This window comes from Haliotis rubra, unplaced genomic scaffold, assembly GCF_003918875.1.
Source record: "Haliotis rubra isolate DU_JTF1 unplaced genomic scaffold, ASM391887v1 Scf268, whole genome shotgun sequence".
Classification (NCBI taxonomy): Eukaryota; Metazoa; Mollusca; class Gastropoda; order Lepetellida; family Haliotidae; genus Haliotis; species Haliotis rubra.
The window spans coordinates 602,483-625,986 of record NW_025766758.1 but is presented as its reverse complement, the minus strand read 5'-3'; the positions used below and the strand labels follow the sequence as shown (position 1 = coordinate 625,986).

Here is a 23,504-nt window from a genome sequence, read left to right as displayed (position 1 = left end):
TATCATAATAGCCTCAGATATATAAACAGTCAATGCATTACTTACAAATGGTGACTTGGAGCTGAGTGTTGCAGCTATAGTGAGAGCAGCATCCAGACAACGGAAGATGGCACCAAACAGCATCAGCTTCCCGATTCTGTCAGCACAACACAGAGTGAGTGACAATGCCAAGAAACTGTTTCATTTCAATATGGTGTATACAGGTTGAAACACCTAAGTATGCCAGGTAACAGACGTCCATCACTTTAGTGACACCACAAGCATTGGTAAGGAGTTGACAAAACAAGATACTAATCCCTACAACTTTAAACATTCAAACCCATTCAGCAGATCTGGCATTGGCAAAGGCCACAACACTACACAACAAATTTAATCATAGAAGATGATTGCACCAACCATGCCTCCCACAGATTACTGGTATAACCCCTAACATTAGGATCAAGGAAGCTGAGATATGTTCCATAGGAAGTTGCAGCACATACAAAATCGTTCCCAAATATATACTGCATTCATATGCACTCACTACAGGGTAAAACACTGTTTATTAGGTATCCATGTAAATACTGCAAAATTACACATGGTTGGTTTGTTATAATATTCCAGCTACATGAAACCAGCTCTTAAATAATTCCACAGATCAATACTTTGAGCTACATTCCACACAATGACACACCATCAACCAAGAAACTGACTATATGCCGTAACCGCCCAATCCATTTGGGCACCTCTTATGATCAGCACAAGTTGCTTGGGCCCTGTTCTAATCAAGAACATCCATGACATCACCCAAGGTTAAGATGATATTAACAGATACTATTTCCCTGTCGCTGCATACACACAAAACACAGGGACTAAGTGACTTACCGAACATCAACTGGCAATGATCCGACATGGTAGCCTAGAGGAGTAAGGTCCTTGAAAATAGATTTTATATTGTCAGTTTGTGATCAAACAAATGCAATTGCAAGTTAATTCCAAGCAAATGCTTTCTACATATGAACAAGTTGTAAGGAAAGTCTGAGTTCAAGTGTAAATTATCAGTATTCAGTTTATGGTGAAAATGGATTCAATGTTTCAACAGACTAACAGTATCATGTACAAAGGTCATTATTAATGGAACATGAATTGGAAGACCTGACTGCTGAGTACAATCACACTTTTTTCGATCCCGACCAGCATACCTAAAAGTTATGGTCTTATTTCAAAGTCATTCCATTACTCAATGATGACGATATGCTACTGAATGTTCATTTTAGTCCACAATCGTTACACTCAGATAAAACCAAAATGTCTATGAGCATGCCATAATGATTTCATTGTTTGAGGGTGAATTAATCAGTTGGACTGACACTCAAGATTATCGAAACACTTTGAAGACAAAACTGAGCACAATCAACTTCACTGGAAAAGAGTGAACAAGAGTGTTCCTGTTACCTGTAGGTCATCGAGTGCACCAAGATCTTGCAGTCTTTTGATAGCATTGAGGATGGCATCCTCCTTAGGAGGTTCTAGCAGGCTCTCGAGCACCTCCTACATAGATAGAACAGTGACTCCTCATATCATTTCACGAATACGTATATATTGCCTCATTTAGACATTTGAAGACGAAATGATTAAAGGGATCTGTTTTAGCAAATAGTACTGTGTCAAATATGAATGACTAACATCATCATTTCTATTTTAACGATTTTCTGTCGTCCTGATTTGTTTTAATTACATGATCATGAAAATGTAACACAATGTTACCTGTATTCCATGTTTTTTAAATAAGGGAAGCATCTTGATCCTCAGGACAATCTGTTCAAGAGGTGCCCGCTGTATCTCTGAAAAGACATGCTTGGACAGTGAGACTCTAAAGTCAGTTGTCTTTAAACTTGTAAATCTTTCTCTACCCATCCTATCTGTACCAATCCTCACCCCATCCCTACCCACACTATCTCTACCCATCCTATCTCCATCCCTACCCACCCTATCGCATCCCTACCCACCCACATCTCTAACCATCCATTCCTATCCCTACCCACCCTCTCTCTAACCACCTTATCCCATCCCTACCCACCCTATCTCTAACCATCCATTCCTATCCCTACCCACCCTATATCTAAGCCTGCCTATCCCATCCCTACTCAATTCCTATCCCAACCATCAATTCCTATCCCTACCCACCCTATCTCTAACCATCCTATCCCATCCCTAACCCAATCTATCAACAAATCATATCTAATCCCTACCCACCCTATCTCTAACAATCATATCTCATACCTACTCCACCCTATCTCTAACCATCCTATCCCATTCCTACCCACTCTATCTCTAACCATCCTATCCCATCCCTACCCACCTATCTCTAACCATCCATTCCTATCCCTACCCACCCTATCCTAATCACCCTATCCCATCCCTACCCACCCTATCTCTAATCATCCTATCCCATCCCTACCCATCCTATCTCTAACAATCATATCTCATCCCTACCCACCCTATCTCTCACAATCATATCTCATCCCTACCCACCCTATCTCTAATCACCCTATCCCATCCCTACCCCACCCTCTATCTCTAACCATCCCTATCCCATCCCTACCCACCCTATCTCTAATCACCCTATCCCATCCCTACCCACCCTATCTCTAATCATCCTATCCCATCCCTACCCACCCTATCTCTAACCATCCTATCCCATCCCTACCCACCCTATCTCTCTAACCATCCTATCCCATCCCTACCCACTCTGTCTCTAACCATCCTATCCCATCCCTACCCACCCTATCTCTAACCATCCTATCCCATCCCTACCCACCCATCTCTCTAACCATCCTATCCCATCCCTACCCACCATCTCTCTAACCATCCTATCCCATCCCTACCCACCCATCTCTAACCATCCTATCCCATCCCTACCCACCATCTCTAACCATCCTATCCCATCCCTACCCACCCTATCTCTAACCATCATATCTCCATCCATATCCATCCTATATTGTACACATATTCTAATATTGCCCATAACCATACCTGCATACACTGCGCCAGTATCGAAAGTCAAACCTGGGTCATCTACACGATGAGCAAACTACCAGGCTAGAGGAAGTTCTTCAGATAAGTCTACTAGGACTTGCAAGGTAAATCAGGTACAATATCACTACCACTTAACAAGCCTTATTTATTACCTGATCAGGTCCATACACATACATACAGGTACTCAATTTACTATTACCATCATACAACCCTCACTCACTTATCAGGTACAGATAGATATAGGTACATACAGGAGGATAATGTACTCTCATCAACTGACATGCAAATACACAATTCACAATAACATTACACAGAGCCCAGTCACTTAACAGGTACCTACAGATAGATACAGGTATAACAGGTACATACAGGTACACAATGTACCATCACTAACTGACCAGGTACATACAAGTACATACAGGTACACAATGTACCATCACTAATTGACCAGGTACATACAGGTACACAATGTACTGTCACTAACTGACCAGGTACATCCAATTACATACAATTACATACAGGTACACAGTACACATTGTACTCTCACTAACAGACCAGGTACATACAGGTACATAATGTACCATCACTAATTGACCAGGTACATACAGGTACATAATGTACCATCACTAATTGACCAGGTACGTACAGGTACACAATGTACTGTCACTAACTGACCAGGTACATCCAATTACATACAATTACATAGTGATACAATTACATACAAGTACATAATGTACCATCACTAACTGACCAGGTACATACAGGAACACATTGTCCTCTCACTAACAGACCAGGTGCATACAGGTACATACAGGTAGACAATGTACTCTTACTAACTGACCAGGTATGGGTTGAGGGCGGAGGTGATGTTCAAATCTGTGTTGTGTGAAGAGATGGAAGCAGACACCCGATGCCACACGACCTGCTCGACCTTTCCTCTGTAGGGCGTTGGCACGAGACACCCACACCATCTCCAAACTCTCCATCCCCTTGCAGGAGTCATACCTGTACAGACAACATTGCAGTATTGTTGATGACCTCTTAGAATCATCAGCATTAACCCAATACTATCAACAATAATAGCCACAAATTTCATGCATAAATAAGTTTAATATGCATTATGTGACAATACCTCACTCCTTATATACTGAACATCACTGAAAACGCACCAGTCTAAAATTGTCCATATTTTCATCAAGATGGATTTCAGCATGACAATGATCAATGAATATAACTAACATGAAGTCGAAGGGCATGTCCAGTTGAAAAAATGCTTTAGAAACAAATTCCTGTCCACAGTATGACTCTTAATTCCAAAATGCATCAACATGCAGCCACGCCATGAAAAAAGCCCAAATTTCATTCTGAACTCATACTGACTGTGACATTAAAAGCAGGTGTATGAGAACCGATTCTCATTGTGAAACGAGGACAGAGATGCCGAGGTTAACACCTCACGAAAGGGGCGTGCACTAGGCATGATTCAGGTTGGCACCAGCAGCAGGGATATTGCACGACAACTTGGACTTGGCCACTCCACCATCATTAGGCTTCATAGACGACATCAGTAGACAGGCAGCACCCGTGACCTTCAATTACCTTGGCAACAACGTGTTATGATGCTCCATCAGGATCGCCATATTGACCATGTCCATATCAGTGATTGAACACTGCCGACTGCCAGGACTGCTGCACTAGTTCAAGGTTCACGTGGGGTCATCAGCACCGACTCCATGCGACGCCGTCTACACACTACAGGGCTCCATGCTCAACGTCCTTACGTTGGACCAATTCTGACTGACAGACACCGTAATGAGCGTATACAATGGGCTAGCAGGCATTTTCAGTAAAGGTTACAACAATGGCATGGTGTGGTAGTCACTGACGAGTCACGTCTTCATCTACATAATGCTGACGGCAGATTACGTGTTTGGCGTAGACGTGGTGAACGTTATGCTGATGAGTGTGTGGTTCAGACAGACCTTTGGGTGGTGGGAGTGTCATGGTCTGGGGTGGAATAAATTACAATCACAGGACTGCCTTCATGTCTGTCAAGGGAGAGTTAATGCCCTTTATTACTGTGAGCAGATACTTCAGAATAACATCATATCCGTCTTCAATCACCACCAAGATGTCCATACTCTTCAACAGGACAACGCACGGGCACACACAACAAGACTTTCCTTGCAGTATTATCACGCTTATTGACTCAATGAGGACACGTTGAACTGCATGTGTCAATGCAAATGGCGGTCACACGCGATATTGACTTTTCGATTTGACCCACGTGTGTTTGATCCTTTGTGACTGTGGAACATTTCAATGAATGAGTGTCTTTTCTGTGTTGTTGTTTTTTGTCAGTCGTTCATCTGTTATTATCCACTCCAAAAATATCAATTCCTTACACGTGCTTTTAATAATCTGAACTTTTATAAGTGGTGCATTTTCAATGATGTTCAGTATATTTACAATGCCATACACTGAAAACTATTATTGTCTGTGAAATGAAACATGAGGTCATTGGAGTGTGTGAGTGAGTGAGTGAGTATGGTTTTATGCCGCTTTTAGTAATATCAAGGCGGGGGACACCACAAATGGGCTTCACACATTGTACCCATGTCTGCAAACGCTGATGATGTGCAAACGCTGATGACGTGCAAACGCTTTAACCACTAGGCTATCCCGCTGCCCCTTTAGGTCATTGGGGTTGTTTTATGCCGCACTAAGCAATATTCCAGCTATATGTTGGCGGTCTGTAAATAATCAGTCTGGACCAGACAATCCAGTGATGAACATAATGAGCACCGATCTATGCAACTGGGAACCGATGACATGTGTCAACCAAGTCAGCGAGCCTGACCACCCGATCCCGTTAGTCGCCTCTTAAGACAAGCATGCGTTGCTGAAGATCAATATTTTAATTCTAACCCAAATCTTCACGGGTACTGCTACTAAGGGTAGGTTCACCAAACTGCAAACCCTGGAGATACAGAGGATGGGATTTTATTATAACACATTCTGTACTTGCCTCTTCTCCTTCATCCTCCCTGCATCAATGACATACACAACATCATCGATAGTGATGGATGTCTCCGCTATGTTGGTGGATATCACAATTTTAGTGACACCTTCTCGGGGTCGACTGAAACAGTAACATACTGAGTCTCACAATTTACAGTCTTAATAGATCACTTTACCTACATGAATCACATGAGAACAGTGCAGAAAGACCATGGAGTACAACCAAGTCAGTTGAGTGACTTGAACCCAAGGGATACTGTCAGAGGTCAGCACTCTGCTCATTATGTTCCAACAATGATCCCAATAGTATCATACAAAGCAAAGTATCAGAACTTTTCAATAATATGTCTACACTTGAAATCTGTTCTTTAGCTATTACTTACACTGAAAAACATAAATTCTATCTCAAGAATAATATTCATGAAGGGTTTCAGATATCATACTCACGAAAACACAGCATGCTGATCCTCACTGGATAAAGATGAATGAAGAGGCACTATCTTGTATCTGAACAAAGGAGGTGTGAGAACTCATTTATACTATGCTTTCAAAAGCTCCAAGAAATTGCAATGATAAAATAATGGAGATAATTGCCTAATTATCTCATTAAAAGTGTTATTGGCCTTAAATATATCACATATCTGTGTTCCCACTAGCTCCCCCACTTCCTGTTCACACACACTGCCCCACTTCCTGTTCCCACACACTTCCCCTTGTCCATGCTCACACTCACCTGCCCCTATTCCTGCTCCCAAACTCTTTGCTTGTCATCAGCATGTCATACAAAGTCTGTATCTCAGCAAAACCAGGCAAGAAGATTAAAACAGCTCCATCTTTGCGATACTGAAAGTAAAGTTTACAACACAAGCATTGAAAACAGGACAAATTTTGTCCAATAACCTCTCATTGACAATTCTCAACATCTTTGCAACAACAGGAAGGTATTTCAATGTCCATATTACCACTGGAGTTCATATATTTTTTAAAGCAATGGATGATTGAGTAAGGAGTTTGGTTTTACATCGCTTTTAGCAATATTCCAGCAATATCACAACATGGGACACCAGAAATGGGCTTCACACATTGTGCCCATGTGGGCACACGAGTCTTCGGGATGACGTGCAAACGCTTTAGCGTCTTCAAACCCGCGTCTTCAGCGTGACAAGTAAACACTTTAAACACTAGGTTACCCCACCGCCCCTTTAAAGCAATGGATGCTGCAAACCTGTATATGTCTGTTGTACTGTATCTACTGTATGAGCTGTGTAATAACACAATACTATATGAACATATAGTTCCTATCTTCAGTGATCAGTTATGATTCATTCTACAATCACCGTCAATACATTACAATATCACTATGATATGTTTTGTTTATGGTTACAAATTTTCAAGCAGCATTAACCTATCTCAGTGAGTTTCAAGTGGCTTACCTCATGTTTCCCATCCACAATCCACTCCAGTATAGCTACAATGAGGTCATAGTTGATCTTCTCCATGTCCATAATAGCCATAGCTTTGATAGTGGACTTGCGGTATTCTAGAACAAATTGATGAGAAAACAAAGTGAATGTTGAGTTACACTGCAGTCAGCCTGACCATCCAAACCATTAAGTGAGTAAATCAGTGAGTTTCAGTTTTATGCCGCTTTTAGCAATATTCCAGAATATCACAGCAGGGAACACCAGAAATGGGCTTTACACATTGTAGCCATGTGAGGAATCAAACCCAGGTCTTTGGCGTGACGAGCGAACGCTTCCACCAATAGGTGCCGAATCATTAAGTCATTTCTTACAATCTATCAGTTTTACAATCCACAGGACTTGGAATCCCCATGGATTCTATTACCACAACTTTTCACAACTATTCAGATTCATACCACTATATCTGTAGAAGAGATGCTTGACTGAGAGGTTGTAAATATGTTTATTCAGATTCATACCACTATATCTGTAGAAGAGATGCTTGACTGAGAGGTTGTAAATATGTTTATTCAGATTCGTACCACTGTATCTGTAGAAGAGATTGCTTGACTGAGAGGTTGTAAATATGTTTATTCATCCAGATTCGAGTTGTGATTGAGAGGTTGTACTGTATCTGTAGAAGAGTTGCTTGACTGAAAGGTTGTAAATATGTTTATTCAGATTCGTACCACTGTATCTGTAGAAGAGTTGCTTGACTGAAAGGTTGTAAATATGTTTATTCAGATTAGTACCACTGTATCTGTAGAAGAGTTGCTTGACTGAAAGGTTGTAAATATGTTTATTCAGATTCGTACCACTGTATCTTTAGAAGAGTTGCTTGACTGAGAGGTTGTAAATATGTTTATTCAGATTCGTACCACTGTATCTGTAGAAGAGATGCTTGACTGAGAGGTTGTAAATATGTTTATTCAGATTCATACCACTGTATCTGTAGAAGAGATGCTTGACTGAGAGGTTGTAAATATGTTTATTCAGATTCGTACCACTGTATCTGTAGAAGAGTTGCTTGACTGAGAGGTTATCATCTCTGATGTTGTCCTTGGCTGGCTCCACCATCACAGTGTTTCCGATCTCCTCCAGTTCATCATGAATGTCATCTACCGATATACGACCTTGACCTCTACCTGGCTGGGCACGCATGGCATTGCTTCGCTTGATTGGACGGGCAAAGGCAGAATTCTCTTCCATAACGAACCTGCAATTGTAATCCTAATCGTCATGCATTGATTCAAGGCAATAGATGTAACTGCTTCATTTCACATGACAATAATCCTCAATTGAGTGGTGCAATAACACAGGTCAGAAACTGACCACAATCTTCTTAAATTATATGACAGCCCCCTAAAAATAATCATGTTGGGACCAGACAATCCAGTTATTGATAAATCATATTCTGATCAGTTTTTCCCACCACTGACAAACAAAAGCATGCAATCAACCTGATAACTGGGTCAAGTATTACTTCTTTCAATGATGATGGACAAGAAATAACAACTTGCATTAACCCCAAACCATGACAATAACTTTTTCGTAAAGTTTACATCTCATTGATGAAAATAAGCAGTATCTGCCATGACAATGAATGAAGTGCCTCTACTTACCGGTATATTCAATGGCATCTTCCAAGAAGAACTGGTCAACTGGGAAGGTTCTCCCTGACAACAAATAGACATGTGTTTAACACATGTTAAAGTCCAGGGCCTAGATTTTCAAAGCTCTCTCAGCGCTAAGATCGTCGTAAGTTAATGTAACTGTATGGCAGTTACAACTATCTTAACGCTAAGAGACCTTCGAATATCTAGGCCCAGGCTTCCGCAAGCAGCTGCATGTTGAGGAAGTGAAGCAAGACACAACAATAACAAAGTAAACAACGTTATGTATAACAACTTCTTGTTTCTTGCGAAGACCGACAATTCAATGTAGATTTCACTTTAGATATAACTTTGAGGTAGAAATCAGTGAAAGATTCTTCATTGCTCTAAGTAATAAACAAAAACCTGTTTTCCATTACCAACTGTATGCTTTGTTGGTTACTCTCTTGAATGCCGAACAAAGCAGAAACGACAGGTTCATCAACTTTTGAAGCTATTTCTCAGAATACATGACAGGGTAGTCCTGCATAATTTTCCAGGTGAATGATCAAGGCTCAACATAAAGTAGGGCTGGATATTGCCCTGATTCTCATATTACGATATATTGCAATAATTCAAGAGATATTGCAATATATATTGTGATATATTGACTGGAAGGTTTCTGTCCAAGTGGGTACATCATAAATTCATAATAGCTCTCTGTATGCTACATTGTCTTCTTAGTTGCGGTTACTGTGATTGAAAAAGAGAAGCAAACATTATCTTGGGTAATGATGGTAAAAGAATCGTTTGCATTAGGACATATGTTTTCATGGAAAGACTTTTCATATTAAAATATCCTGTATGTAATCTTTTAACTGGTTAACCTACCAGGAATCTCCAGGACTGGGCACTCCTTGAAGTAGTGAGAAAACAGATCAGCATTCAAGGTCGCACTCATCAGTATAACTTTGAGGTCAGGTCGGACTCGCAAGAGGTTACGCAATATCATTATTAGAAAGTCACTGAAATGACATTGAAAAATGTAATTTATTAAGTAAACTTGATATTTTATACTTATCCTGATTCATGATCTTTGCTTATCTCCCTTTTCCATGCGAATGGTAGTGGAACACTTGAATCCTTTGTAGTTCCCTGAAGCGGACGTAAAAATACACTCACCCACGAGTTACCTCCCTTTTCCCGCGCAAACAGTCATGTGACCAGCCTTACTTGTCACTCTCTCCTGATTTTCTGCCCATGCACCTGGATCTACTGTGAAATCCGAAGTGTTTCCAGCGGGGAGGTTGGGAGGGCTTCTCCTCATGAGTCAGGATAAATATAAAATATCAATTTTACTTTAAAAATTACATATTTTTCCTTATCCTGACTCATGATCTTTGCTTATAGAATCCTACGGATTGGTGGTGGGTCAAGCCACTTCCTGGATTCAACAGCTGTCCATAGATACGTCCTGTATCCCCCCACACACACACACACACCATGGGAACTGCGTAACGGCATTTCCTAGATCCTATTCTTCCAACTTCCGTTATAACTCGGGGGGACCACAATCTTGTCTTACTTCTCTCTCAGACAAGTGAATCTTTTAGATTCATGTGGCTTAAGATATACTAGTATCTTCTTTTTACTAGTTATCTATAACAACCCATAGATTATGATAAGATCTTTATCATAAATGAGTTGTGACCCCCTTTACGTACAGGTAAGATCTTTACCCGTACAGAGTCTTAATCACTCATGCTAGCCTAGTCTAGACTGTCTAGTCTAGAGTTGTTGTGCTACAACAAGAGGCCCAAACTGGTGAATGCCTGAGACGTCTTCGTTGGCTATGTATCGGAGGTAGTGGTTGGCAAACACCATATCTGACTTCCAGAAGCAGCCCTCCATAATTGATGATATAGAGCAATTTCCATGCAGAGCGAGTGTTGACGCCAGTGCGCTGACTTCGTGTGGGTTGGAAGCTCTTGGAGGTTCTAATCCTGCTGCTTTGTAGGCTCTTATAGTAACGGCTCTCATCCAAAACAATATGTTCGTTCTTGAGACCTCCACTGATGTCTCCATTGACAAGGGGATGAATAGGCGCTTGAATTTTCTTCTCCTTGTTTTAGTCTTTTGAAGATATATGTTCGAGGCTCTGACAGGACACAAGGATATGTCATGGGTGTCCTCTGATCCGAGGATCGTAGATAGCGCTGGCACATGGAACTGTCTATCTGGTTGACCAGGTAGTTGATTCTTTGCAATAAAGTCCCATCTAAGTCCTAGATGTACTGCAGCACGGTGCCCCGTGTCGAATCTAGTTCGTCCAAAGTCTAGCGCATGTATCTCAAACATTCGAGCTCTCGTGGCTAGGGCAAGTAGGAACAGAGTTTTCTGTGTGAGTAGCTCAAACGTAGTCTGTTGTAGAGGTTTGTAGGCATCGCTCATGAGATGTCGTAGAATTACATTCAGATCCCAGGCTGGTGCTCTGAATTTCTTTTGCTGGTCCTCCAGTTTAAAAGATCACAGCAGAGCAAGTAATTATGGTACTTTCGTCAATTTGATGCCTGACTTCATAGTGACGACTGTACTGATGGCTGCCAGATATGTGGATAATGTCGAACCTTTCAGAAGCTTTCATAGCTGTGAAGCCTCTCCGCCTTGCATATTGTTCAAATTTCTGCCATTTGTTGTCATACAAATTGCGAGTAGCTCTGCGTAACGCTAAGATTACTGCTTTTGCTGCTCTGGCAGAGTATCCTCTTTTCTTCAGACAGGTTTTGATATGGTCCACACGTGTAGCTGGAACAATGTTGGGTTCCTGTGGACTTCCTTGGTGTGCGGATGTCTGAGTAGGTTTGGCCATTCTGGTAGTTTGAGGATTGGACTTCCGAGATCTTCTATTAGGTCTAGGAACCAGACTCTTGCTGGCCAATAGGGCGCGACCAATGTCAGTTGTAGCGTTTGTGTCTGTTTGATCTTCAACAGTACTTTCGGTAGTAAGATCGGAGGTGGAAATGCGTATGCATTTAGTCCTTCCCATGATATACTCAGTGCATCTGTTGCCCAGGCTTGGGGGTCTGGTACTGGTGAGACAAACGTCTGTAGTTGTTTGTTGAACCTCGTGGCGAACAGGTCTATGCATGGGGATCCTATTTTCCTTATAATGAGCCGGAACGCTTCTGGATGGAGCATCCATTCCGTGGATGACGGGTGTAGTGGTCCGGAAATAGCGTCTGCTAGTACGTTCTTGGCTCCCGGTATGTGACACGCCTTTATCCAGATGTTTGCATCCTCTGTGATGTTGAACAACTGGAATGTGAGCTGCAGTAGGCTTGGTGATCTTGTTGATCCTTGCCGATTTATGGCAAATGCCACTTTAGAGTTGTCCGTGTGGACCATCAGCATTCTGTTGCTCAGCGAACTCAATCATAGTTGTACGGCGTTGATCACAGCTTTCATTTCCAGCAGATTGATGTGAAGATGCTGTTCTGCTTTTGACCACTTCCCTGATGCAACTTGGTTGTTGAGATGTGCACCCCATCCCTGTAGCGATGCATCTGCGTAAAGATGTGTGTCAAAGGTCGGCTCTTGTAAATAGGTCCCTCCGCAGACATTCAACCTGTGAGTCCACCAAAGTAGGTACATTTTGAGATTTTCTGGTAGCAAGATAGGGTTGACGCTGTCCAGATGTTTTGCCAGGAATCATTGCAATGGACGTAGTTGTAACCTTCCTGTGCGAGTCAAGTCTTGTGCAGAGGTTAGTAGACCGAGTAGACACCGATATGTTCTTAGTGTTAACGGAGCGATGACTGCTTGAGGAATCATGGCTTGTATCTTGACCCAACGATCTTCTGGGGTCACAATTCGATTCTGTGTTGTGATAAATCTTATCCCCAGGAATTGCAGATCTTGTTTTGGTTCCAACTCCGACTTCATCAGGTTCACTAGCCATCCTAGTTGCGTGAGCAACTTGATTATGAAGTTCAGCTGCTGTCTGAGTTGATTGGCACTTTGATGAACCTGTATGCCGTCGTCCAGGTAAAAGGCATTGCGTAGACCTCGATGATGTAGGTAGGCACTATGGGCTTGGTTATTCATGTGAATAACCACTGAGACGACGATATTCCAAACGGTAGGACGTTCCATTGGAAGTGCTGACCTCTGAATAGGAATCGTAGATATTTTCTTGATTCCGGATGTATGGGGATGTGTAGATATGCATCCTGGAGGTCTATGCTGGCCATATAATCTGCTGGACGAATTAGTAGTCTGAGTAGGGGTAGGTGGATAATTCTGAACCTTTCCAGTTTGAGTAGATAGTCTTGGTTGAATTTCCACATGTTGTAAATCAACCTGAATTTCTCTTTGGAATTCTTCTTGGGTACTAGGAAAATTGGGGAGTAGAAGCCTGGCGTGAGATGATGTTGATCTATTCTCTCTACCGCATTCTTGGTTAGAAGCAAGTTAATGGCTTCTTGTAGCTTGTCTGCTTGCTCGTCTGCATAGTTGAAGAGCATCGGTCTGAGGGTTAACGGTGGTGTGGCCTTGATCTGCACTCTGTACCCTTCTCGCAGTACTTGAGAGATGTAGTTGTCCTCCAGGATTCCCCAATTTTCCCAGTACCTTTGTAGACGTCCACCCACTGTCGATGGTTGTACAGGAATGGCTGGGAGTGGAAGCATCCAGTCGTTCCGAACCCCAATTTCAACGTCTAGCTCCTCTGAAACCTCTTAGAGTACGTCCTCTCCCTGAGTTTCCTCTGTAGTTTCCGGATGGGCGACGAAAAGAGCTTATCCCACCTCTGAAGCTGGAGTATTTCTTCTCCTTAGCCTTCTGGATACCAGAATATTTCGACTTGCTGTTGTATTTCTGTGAAGCATGATGAATGACGTTGGCTAGAGTATCTATAGACTTGATCATTATGACTTCCCTTGAGTCGTGAGTAGCTTCCTTAGCTGCTTCATCTATCTCACCTCCGAAGATGGTAGGCGCTCTAAGTAGCGGTTGGGTAAATCTGTCACTCCAGAAACACGACACAAATTACAATAATTTCTTCAAATTTTATACAAATAATACATGATAGTTATAGCCAAATACCATACACAGCGTAATTTTGATAAATAGGATCTAAATATAAAGGATATATGCCATATACGGGACTCCAGTGCTTGCCCAACCATCCGCTTAGGCGAAAAGGGAGAGAGTGACAAGTAAGGCTGGTCACATGACTGTTTGCGCGGGAAAAGGGAGGTAACTCGTGGGTGAGTGTATTTTTACGTCCGCTTCAGGGAACTACAAAGGATTCAAGTGTTCCACTACCATTCGCATGGAAAGGGAGATAGGCAAAGATCATGAGTCAGGATAAGGAAAAATAATCTTGAAATAAGAAGCTAATACCACAGCCTTGTAAGAGAAGTTAATGAGTTTTATACAAACGTAACACAGTCATTGTCTATATGGAGAATACTACACGAGGTCTCATTACATACGAATTATACGAAACAAGTGTCCTTCCTATATAGGAAGGTCACGAGTTTCGTATAATTCGTATGTAATGAGACCGAGTGTGGTATTTTATTTATTACCCACGTCTTACATACATTGAATTGACAAAATAGCGTATTTTTGTTATTGTTATGGTTTCAAACCGAAACCGGTTTCATAAAGAGGTTGCGGAAGAATTTTGTTCTGAAGTACACTTTTGCATGACGTCACACTGTATTGACGTCACTGCGCCATTCTCGTCTGTCCCCTTGGTAACCGACGTCATGATGCATGTCAGTTGTCATCGCCTCTTGTACAGCCTCCTACAGTAAACTACTCCGTAGCACCCCGTTTCTTGGTTTGCAACGTCTTCACTCGGGTAACATCACTGGTGGAAACATTGCGTTTATGTTTTTCGACGGATATAATGTCTCAGTAAGACTCACAATTAAACAGCAACACGGCAAAGTTCGCAATGTTTACATTCCCACAATGCATCTAAGTTGTAGAATGAATGAATTCACGTGTTTGTTATGAATGAACAAGTAGTTCCGTCACAACATGACCTAACTGAGAGGTCATCAGTTATCCAATCAAATCCTTAGAATCTCAGGTCAAGTCGTTACGACACAGGTCAACGCGATATGACACTCGTGTGACGTACGAGATTAGTATGCAACTACCCACTCGTTGACCACGTGGGTAATAAAGAGAAATATCACATAACGTTAAGTCACTGACAATAATGTAATATGATCATCCATAATTTGTCAAATTTCAAGTTCATATTTACACAGGTGAATACTTGTTAGAAATGATTGAAGTTACTCTAGCATTCTGACCTGTCTTCTGATCGTTCATGTACTTCATCAATAACCAGATGTGTAACGCCCTCAAGGTTAGGGTCACCTTCCAGTTGTCGAAGAATTATTCCTGTAGTGCAGAACAGCAGACGTGTCCAGGCAGACTGGAACAGAAATTGCCAACCTTATTTGCTGAAGTGAAAACGGTGTTATAATATACACTGACACATGGCTACAAATGTAACAAAAATAATCAATCATTCATGTCTTCGACCCATATAAAGCAAGATAGAAGTAAATGTGATTTCATATTGGTTGAGGTGATTTCAAATAGGTGAATCACTTGTATGTTAGTTTTCGTGCTACATGGGTAAAATATGTGATGCCATTTCTGGTGTCCTTGTGAAATTGGGTTTAACATTGCATTTAAGATTAGGCCTCAAAAAAAAATTGTTGTGGTTCCGATTACCCGACTGACCCTTGAATTCTGGTGCCGACCCTAGTCATTTTAGAGGTATGAATAAAAATAACCTTTCAGATACTATTGTTTTTTCCTGGCACCAACGGACATTGGTCATTCTGATAAAGAAAGTTGACATGATGGCCGCAAGCTTGATTGAATAAACACTTACACATCGATAAATGTGTTATTAGTTCGTACTTTACTTCTAAAAAAAAATGTAAAAAAAAAAAAGAATCTCTACCTGTATACCCTAAATTTTAAAGAGGTGTTATGGGAACCACAACATTTTTTGTTTGACCCTATTACATGTATATTTCAAGTTGCATGCATGTGCATGAATGAGTGCCTGTGGTTGTTTGTACCAGTCTGGACACATTGCTGGTTTTGTAGTGCTAATCTCTGACCATGGCAAGGTTCAACATGACTACTGCACTCACAATCAGTCAAATAACTCTGAGATGACCAGACCTTAATTCATCCCCTAAATGCCAAGCTAAACAGGGCTGAAAAGGGATATACATGACATGAGTGAGTGAGTGAGTGACCTTTAATTGATCCCCTTTAGCAATATTCCAGCCAATCATCGCTAACACCAGAAATGGGCTTCACACATTGTACCCATGTGGGGAATCGAACCCGGTCTGGCGATATACTTTGACCACTAGACCCCACGCCCATATACATGACATGACATCCACGGGATATTATATAGGGCTGCCAAACGACTATACCTGCTTGCTCTCCAGTCTGATCTGGTAGCCAACACTCCGCCCTAACTTTTCACACCGCTCGTCCGTCACCCTCTCAGCCACAGATATCGCAGAAATACGTCGTGGCTGTGTACAGATGATGTTACACATCTTCGAGTTCTTTGACCTTAGGTATTTGTCCAGAATAAACTGTGGCACTTGGGTTGTCTTTCCACAGCTATGAAACAGAATCAGTATTGCTACTATCAGCTTCCGACCAGGCTTTCAGTCTTCAGTAATTTGAAGACATATTCTAAAGCAGTATTTTAAGAACAAATCCAATTCCCCATGGGAATCAGATCCAATTCAAACAAATTCAGTTCAAACAAAACAGCATAAATTAGGCTTCAGAGTTAAGCTTTACATATACAAGTGTAAGTAGTGAACATTAAATGACTTGATATTAACACCACACCCTCATTTCAGGTACAACAAACTTGCATTATATGAGGCGATATACGGTATATTATGTTATGTTATGCAGTAGTAACTCAAATTTTAAGAGGTTTAGGAATTAGGTAGTCAAGAGATGGCTTAATGATATGTCCAGGGCCCTGTTTCACAAAGCTTCGTAGTGCTACGACTGTCTCGTAATGCTACGACTGTCGTAAGTCTATGTTACAGTATTGGAGGTAGGACAGTAGTAGTGCTACGATAGCTTTGTGAAACGGTGCCCTGGGTCCCAAACATAGAACCTGTTCCCCAAAATGTGGGTTGCAGCCATACCCTGTCATTCCACTGATGACGACAACTTGGTTGCTCTCAATGGTGTCCACAATCTCATCTTGTCTGTCCCAAGCTGGTAGTTTGCCACGCTGAGCAATCATACTCTTGTAACTACCTGATGACTATCAGTCAATGAAAATATGAACATGGTGAAAGGAGGAAATATATATATAATACATTAATATTCCAACATGGATACCATATTTATAATAGAGTACAGGTAGGCACAATTTATGGATAGCAACTTTTATCATGTATTACTATCTTGACATTGTGTGGGTTTGAATCCCGGATTGGTTTGAAACCTGGATGGGATTCACGGATTGTTTTGAACCTCAGATGGGATTTCCGGATTGGTTTGAACCTCTGTACATTACTGAAGAAGTGTACTCCCAAATATAACATATAAATTTATACAAACCTGTAGAGGTTATGAATTCTTTGAAGAAAGTCCTCCTTGGGGTACATATAAGCATTAAAATGTCCATTTTAAAAGCCTACGACAGTTGTAACAATATTTCAATAAAATATTTTACCCAACAAAAAACTCGTTAAGTCTGGTGAGACCACCCCTACAGCCAAGAGCAGGTAACTCTGGCTGTGTACCTCGTACCTCACTTTTCATGCTGAACGTGTCAGACAGAATGAGGGGAGGTGGGCGGCCGTACCCCAAGGAGGACTTTCTTCAAAGAATTCATAACCTCTACAGGTTTGTATAATTCTTTTTCAGAAGAAGTCCTCCTTGAGGTACATATAAGCATAAGACAGACTCCCAACGATGTTGAGTCGGGAGCGGTATTCTGTCTGCCTAACATACCCCCTAGTTCAGTCGAAGGCACAGCCCGAAAGCAGCGACAGAGAGAAAAGTACACTCACCTAGTCACCTGACCGCCGATGTCAATCAGGCGTAACAAAGCCGAGGAAAAGGAGCCTAGCCCGATAGGCTATTGGTGGAATTTGTAAAGGCGGGCCATAAAGTCCCACCCCGACCATCAAAATGGGAGGGAATGTATGGAGCGAGTCAATATATATCCCTCAGAAACCCAAACCAGCGGCGTGGTGCAGGGATGAAAACAGTGACTATAGCGGTGATAATCGCTATACACGGTAAAACCACCACCAATGTGATACCACCACCGATAAAAATTGAGGAATTTTATAACACCTACACCATGAGAAAAGCAAGCGTGATTTCTAAGGCTCATTCGGCTAGAGAATCCGACACTGCCCACTGGTGAGAACTGTCTGGCCAAACCGAACGCGGCTCCGTGAGTGTTTGTCCAGCTGATAATGGCGGATGAGCGTGTACTTTCGATTCGGCTCCAGATAGCCGCTGAGCAGATCTCCTCAATGGGCAGTGCCGCGGTACGTATGCCTTCGATGTAAGCCACTGCCCTGTCGAATGAGCCTTTAACCCTGGGGATAGTTAACCCTTTGTAAGGTAACTCATACAAATGGCAGAGACAAACCACCTAGATATGGTCTGCTTGTTAGCGGAGGACCAACCTTACCACCGCCATAACAACAGAACAGCTGCTTATCTTTCCTGATAGCAGCCGTCCGTTGATATAAGCCTTGAGAGTCTTACGGACATCTAAAGGCGTGAGCACGCGCCCGAAGAGAGGTACGGACGATGGAGGCTGAGTGAAAGCTGGCAGTTCAATAGGCGCCGTTACATGAAAAGCCTGCGACCTTAGGACGGTAAGAGTCTGGCAACCCGAATACTGACTCTGTCTTTGTGAAAGACAGTCAGAGCAGGATCGCTGACATCGCATGGATATAAGCCTACCGCCTACCAGGCGTTACCGCCACAAGAAAGGCAGCCTTCCAGCTTAACAGCTGGAGTGAAAGAGGCGACAGATCGTGAAAGAGAGGACCCGGACATCCAATCAAGAGCGATTGACAAGTCCCACGGGGACTAATCCGCCCGGACAGTCGGACAGATTCTGTCCGCGCCTGCTAAAAGCTGCACTAGAGGGTGCTGCCCCAAGAGAAACACCGTCGGCAGGGATATGGAAGGCAGAGATTGCCGTGGAGTAGCCCCGGATAGTAGACGCGGCTAAGCCGGCTTCTAACCGAGACTGTAAGAACTCCAGTACTTCAATTACAGTTGAAGAAAAGGGATCAAGAATCCCTCTGCCGACACACCAGCTCGTATAACAGGCCCATCTATCCTCATACTGAACGTTTGTCGAATCCCTCCGCGAAGCCAGAATTGTGTCTGCAACTGGTGCAGGAATTCCGCTCGCGTGGAGGCGATTCCGGACAGAGGCCAGGCCACCCACTGAATCCTGGGATTCGGGTGCGGCGCTCCGTTCTGGGATAGTAGGTCCGGTCGAAAGGGTAATAGTACAGGAGGCAGAGCCAGAAACCTGAGTAGTACCGGAAACCAGCTTTGAGCCGACCAAAGGGGTGCAAGGAGCACAAGAAGTCGAGCTGGTTGGGTGGCAAGCTGCGAGAGGACTTTGGGAATCAGGGGTAGTGGCGGGAGCATACAGAACCCTGTCCGTCCAATCGAGCTGGAAGCGTCCTGGGCGATGGCTCGGATCCGGTATCGAGAGCAAAACACCGGAATCTGGTTAAAGTCCCCAGAGGCAAACAGATCCACCTGGAGCGATCGAACAACTGGGAGATAGCCCGAATATCTCCCGATGGAGCATCCACTTTCGTCGCGGGGGCCAGGATCACGGCGAGAGAGTGCATCTGCTCGAACGTTGTCCGCCCCAGGGAGATAAACAGGCATTACCCGTATGTCGAACCGGTCGCACCAGAGCAGAAACTGCCACGCCTCCTGCAGAAGAGACGGGGAGACTGTACCGCCCTGCTTCAGGATATAGGTCATCGCCGTCTGGTTGTCCATCTCGAGACGGACCACACGGCCTTGAACCTGCTCGAAGTCGTTCGAACACCAACCTGACTGCTCTCAATTCTAGCACATTGATGTGCAGCTGCGCCTCGCTCTGTGACCACAGGCCTGAGACTGACAGGGCGCCCAGCACGCCCCCCCACCCTGTGAGTGAAGCGTCTGTCTGAATTGAGAGATTTGGCGATGGGATGTCCAAAGGGAGCCCCCTGGATAAATTCCCTGCCAGCGTCCACCACCGTAAATGAGGAATTAGCCACCCTGGAGTGTGGAGAATCAACTCGTAACCCCGGGTGTGGACCCACATTCGAGCTAGAGCCTGCTGAATGGGTCGCATCCTCAACCCGTGCTTTTCGCCAAGCGATGTCCACCGTTGCTGCCATGTTGCCTAGCAACTGGAGCCAAGTCCGAGCTGAGGCCCTGGGGGACTCGAGAAATTGTAACACAACTCTCTGGACTTTGGTGACGCGGTCCGGAGACAGGGAGACTATCCCTCCCACTGTCTCGAATCTCGCTCCCAAGAACACCAGATCCTGGGTGGGAACCAGTTCTGACTTCTTGAGGTTGATAATCCAACCCAACTTGGTGAGTATACTCATCACAGAAAGTGTCGCCTTTCGACTCAAGTGAGTGGCAAAGCGCCGCGAAGGAGCCAATCGTCTAGATGCGGGTGACAGCACCTGCCCTGTGACCTGGCTACCTGCGCTGGAATTAGCATGAGTTTGGTGAACACCCTTGGCTGTGGAGATGCCAAGGGAGTACCCGAGCTGATAGCACCTCCCGTCAAAGGAAAACCTTAGGTATTTCCTGAACTTCGGGGGTGCATAGGGACATGGAAGTACGCGTCTTTGAGGTCGATTGACGTGAGCCAATCTCCCTTCTCCACAGACGAAATCACCGAACGCAGTGTTTCCATCTTGCAGGACGATACCTCTAACATGTCGTTCAGACCTTTGAGGTTTAGAATAGGTCTGAACCCTCCGTCCTTTTTGGTGACAAGGAAATAAGTTGAGTAATAACCCACCATTTCTTGTCCCACAGGAACCATCTCTATGGCTGCCTTGTCCAGCAACGACTGGACCTCGGCACGGAGCACCTCCGCCTTCTCTAGGGCAGCCGGCACTGGAGTGCAACGGATCCCGGAGAAGGGGGGTGGGTTTCGCTTCCACCGTGGCATGTGGCCGTGCCATGTGGCGTGGACAGGACCCAGGGATTGGAAGTGACTTTTTCCCATTCCGACAGGAAGAGGGAAAGTCGACCACCCACAGGGATATGTGGCATGAGACATTGAATACCGGACTTCGGCAGTACTCCGACTGCTTGGTCTGGGTACCAACAAAGGAGCTCGGAGGAATTATAGCTGGGAAGCGGGGCTGACTTCCCCTTCCTCTGAAAAGGCTGGTGGGGCGCCGTGGCTGCTTGCCCTTGCCCCTGCCTCTGCCCTTACCCCTCCCAGCGACTGCAAGGGCTGAGCCCATTTAACAGATTCCTTAGCGCGCAGCAGAAGGATATCGCGAGAGAGAGAGCGGGGCGCCGCGAGAGACATGTGAGGCTGTTCCAGCAAGGGCTTAGAGTCCTTGAAGGTTGAGACAGCCTCCTCGGCCTCCGGACTACTGTAGCTGCCCGGGGAACAGGGTAGAACCCATCCCGGAATGGCAGCCCAGCAGAGCCTGTTGCGTGGCAGGCGAATACCTGCGCCCGAGGAAAGCCACAGGCGGCGGAGGCCCATCACCGCCGACATCATTTGGCAAGCCGACGACCTGATAGAATCGCGCGCCAGATGTGACTGTACCTCCGTTAATTGCTTAGCCAAGGTGGAGGGAGACGAATCTTCCTCCACCCCACCCACATCCAGTAGTTGCCTCTGCAACACCGAGATGTAGGCGGAATGGATCGTAACCTTAAGGCACTGAACCGCATTGCGGTATTGCTCTTCAAAGGAATGATAGGCGGATTTAAACGCTGTGGCGTTAGTCGTGAACGGCGGAAGCCGACGACCTTGCTTGGCCGAAGCCATAGAATTACCCGACGAACCCCCCAGGGCGACGGATGCATAAACACAATCGTCAACCACTGGGGGATTATAAAGGCAAGCCTCCCCCATGAGGTACCGACGGTCCAGTTCTGGCAAATCGAACCTTGACCTGGTACCACAGAGGAGGGGGTTGATAACCTCAGACAAAACTGAGGGTAGTATACGCAGCCTTGTGTCCCCCACCTTGGTGGGAGCAAAAGCCTCCCCTGGGAGGCGAAACTCCTGAGGGTCGGGTGCGCCAGAACTGACCACTACCTGGGGCAGGACAGAGGCAAGACGCTCCCGTACCTGCCTCAGGGACGCACTGAGTGAAACCAAAGGCGTACCCAACTCCCCCCGACCCTCATCCTCCTCCATAGCCTCCTCGAATCGATCCTCAATGAGTGAGGTCTCTGTATCTACCAGAGAGAGCTCTGAGGGATCATCCGAGGGGTCTACAGAGAGGGACAAAGGCTCGAGCAGAGCCGAGTTGCCCGGCACACCCGACCCAAGACTCGAACCTGAGTCGTGGAGGCGTGATGAGGAAGAGCCCGTGCTGGGATACCCCAATGGCAAGCAAAATGATCCCGTCGAATGGCCCGGCAAAGCCGGCGCAAGCGGGGGGACCAAATGCGATGTAGCAGAAACTACAGGGACTGAGCCTGCAAAACTGGCCCGAACTACTGACCCAGTCCCAAAGCCAAGGCTTGGGCTGGTAGTAGTTACTACAGCGGAGGGGTGGCCAGCAACCGAGACGAGACTCGGAGCCGACACCCCGACAGAAACCCCACACCAGAGCCTAAGCTAAGGTTGGGAGTACTGCCATACATTGATCCGGCACCCCGTTACCTGGCGGACGTAATCTCCTGACGGAGACCAGCCATCGCGTCAGACACGAGGGAGTGGACCGAATCCATTTGTCTCTGCAATAAATCAGATATTAATTCCAATGTTAACGGGTTAGCAACCGGGACATGCGGGGGTGAAGGTGTCTGTGATGTGGAGGGGATGGAAGGTGAAGGAGCCGAAGGCCCCGCACCCTTCGCCCGTTTAGGAGCAGTATCCCCCAAAAGAGAGGAAGCAGAAGCCTTCTTTTTCTTTGTTTTTTATCTTTGTCTTTAGGAGGCTCCTGACCCCAAATGTCCCCCCCCCCGCCTGAAGTAAGGACGTGTAGAACATGAAATCTGCACGTCTGGACTTGATGGTGCGTGGGGAGAAAGCCTGACACATAGAACAGCCTTGTTAGTCATGTGCTTCCTCCGTAAACAACGTAAAGCAAACCAGGTGACGATCCTGAGGCGA

General features: G+C 44.6%; 1 protein-coding gene across 1 annotated transcript in view; it reads right to left on the bottom strand.

The window, feature by feature from the left end:
• The window catches only part of LOC124280452 (putative ATP-dependent RNA helicase DHX57), a 36,591-nt gene that overhangs the window by 5,240 nt on the left and 7,847 nt on the right, over positions 1 to 23,504 (bottom strand). Inside the window, 15 exon segments of the mRNA XM_046716390.1 lie at positions 46 to 136; positions 865 to 914; positions 1,435 to 1,530; positions 1,747 to 1,823; positions 3,860 to 4,023; positions 6,047 to 6,160; positions 6,487 to 6,546; positions 6,773 to 6,882; positions 7,473 to 7,579; positions 8,507 to 8,718; positions 9,121 to 9,178; positions 9,986 to 10,119; positions 15,427 to 15,551; positions 16,582 to 16,777; positions 17,326 to 17,447. Of these exon segments, the coding sequence (XP_046572346.1) occupies positions 46 to 136; positions 865 to 914; positions 1,435 to 1,530; positions 1,747 to 1,823; positions 3,860 to 4,023; positions 6,047 to 6,160; positions 6,487 to 6,546; positions 6,773 to 6,882; positions 7,473 to 7,579; positions 8,507 to 8,718; positions 9,121 to 9,178; positions 9,986 to 10,119; positions 15,427 to 15,551; positions 16,582 to 16,777; positions 17,326 to 17,447 (1,716 nt within the window).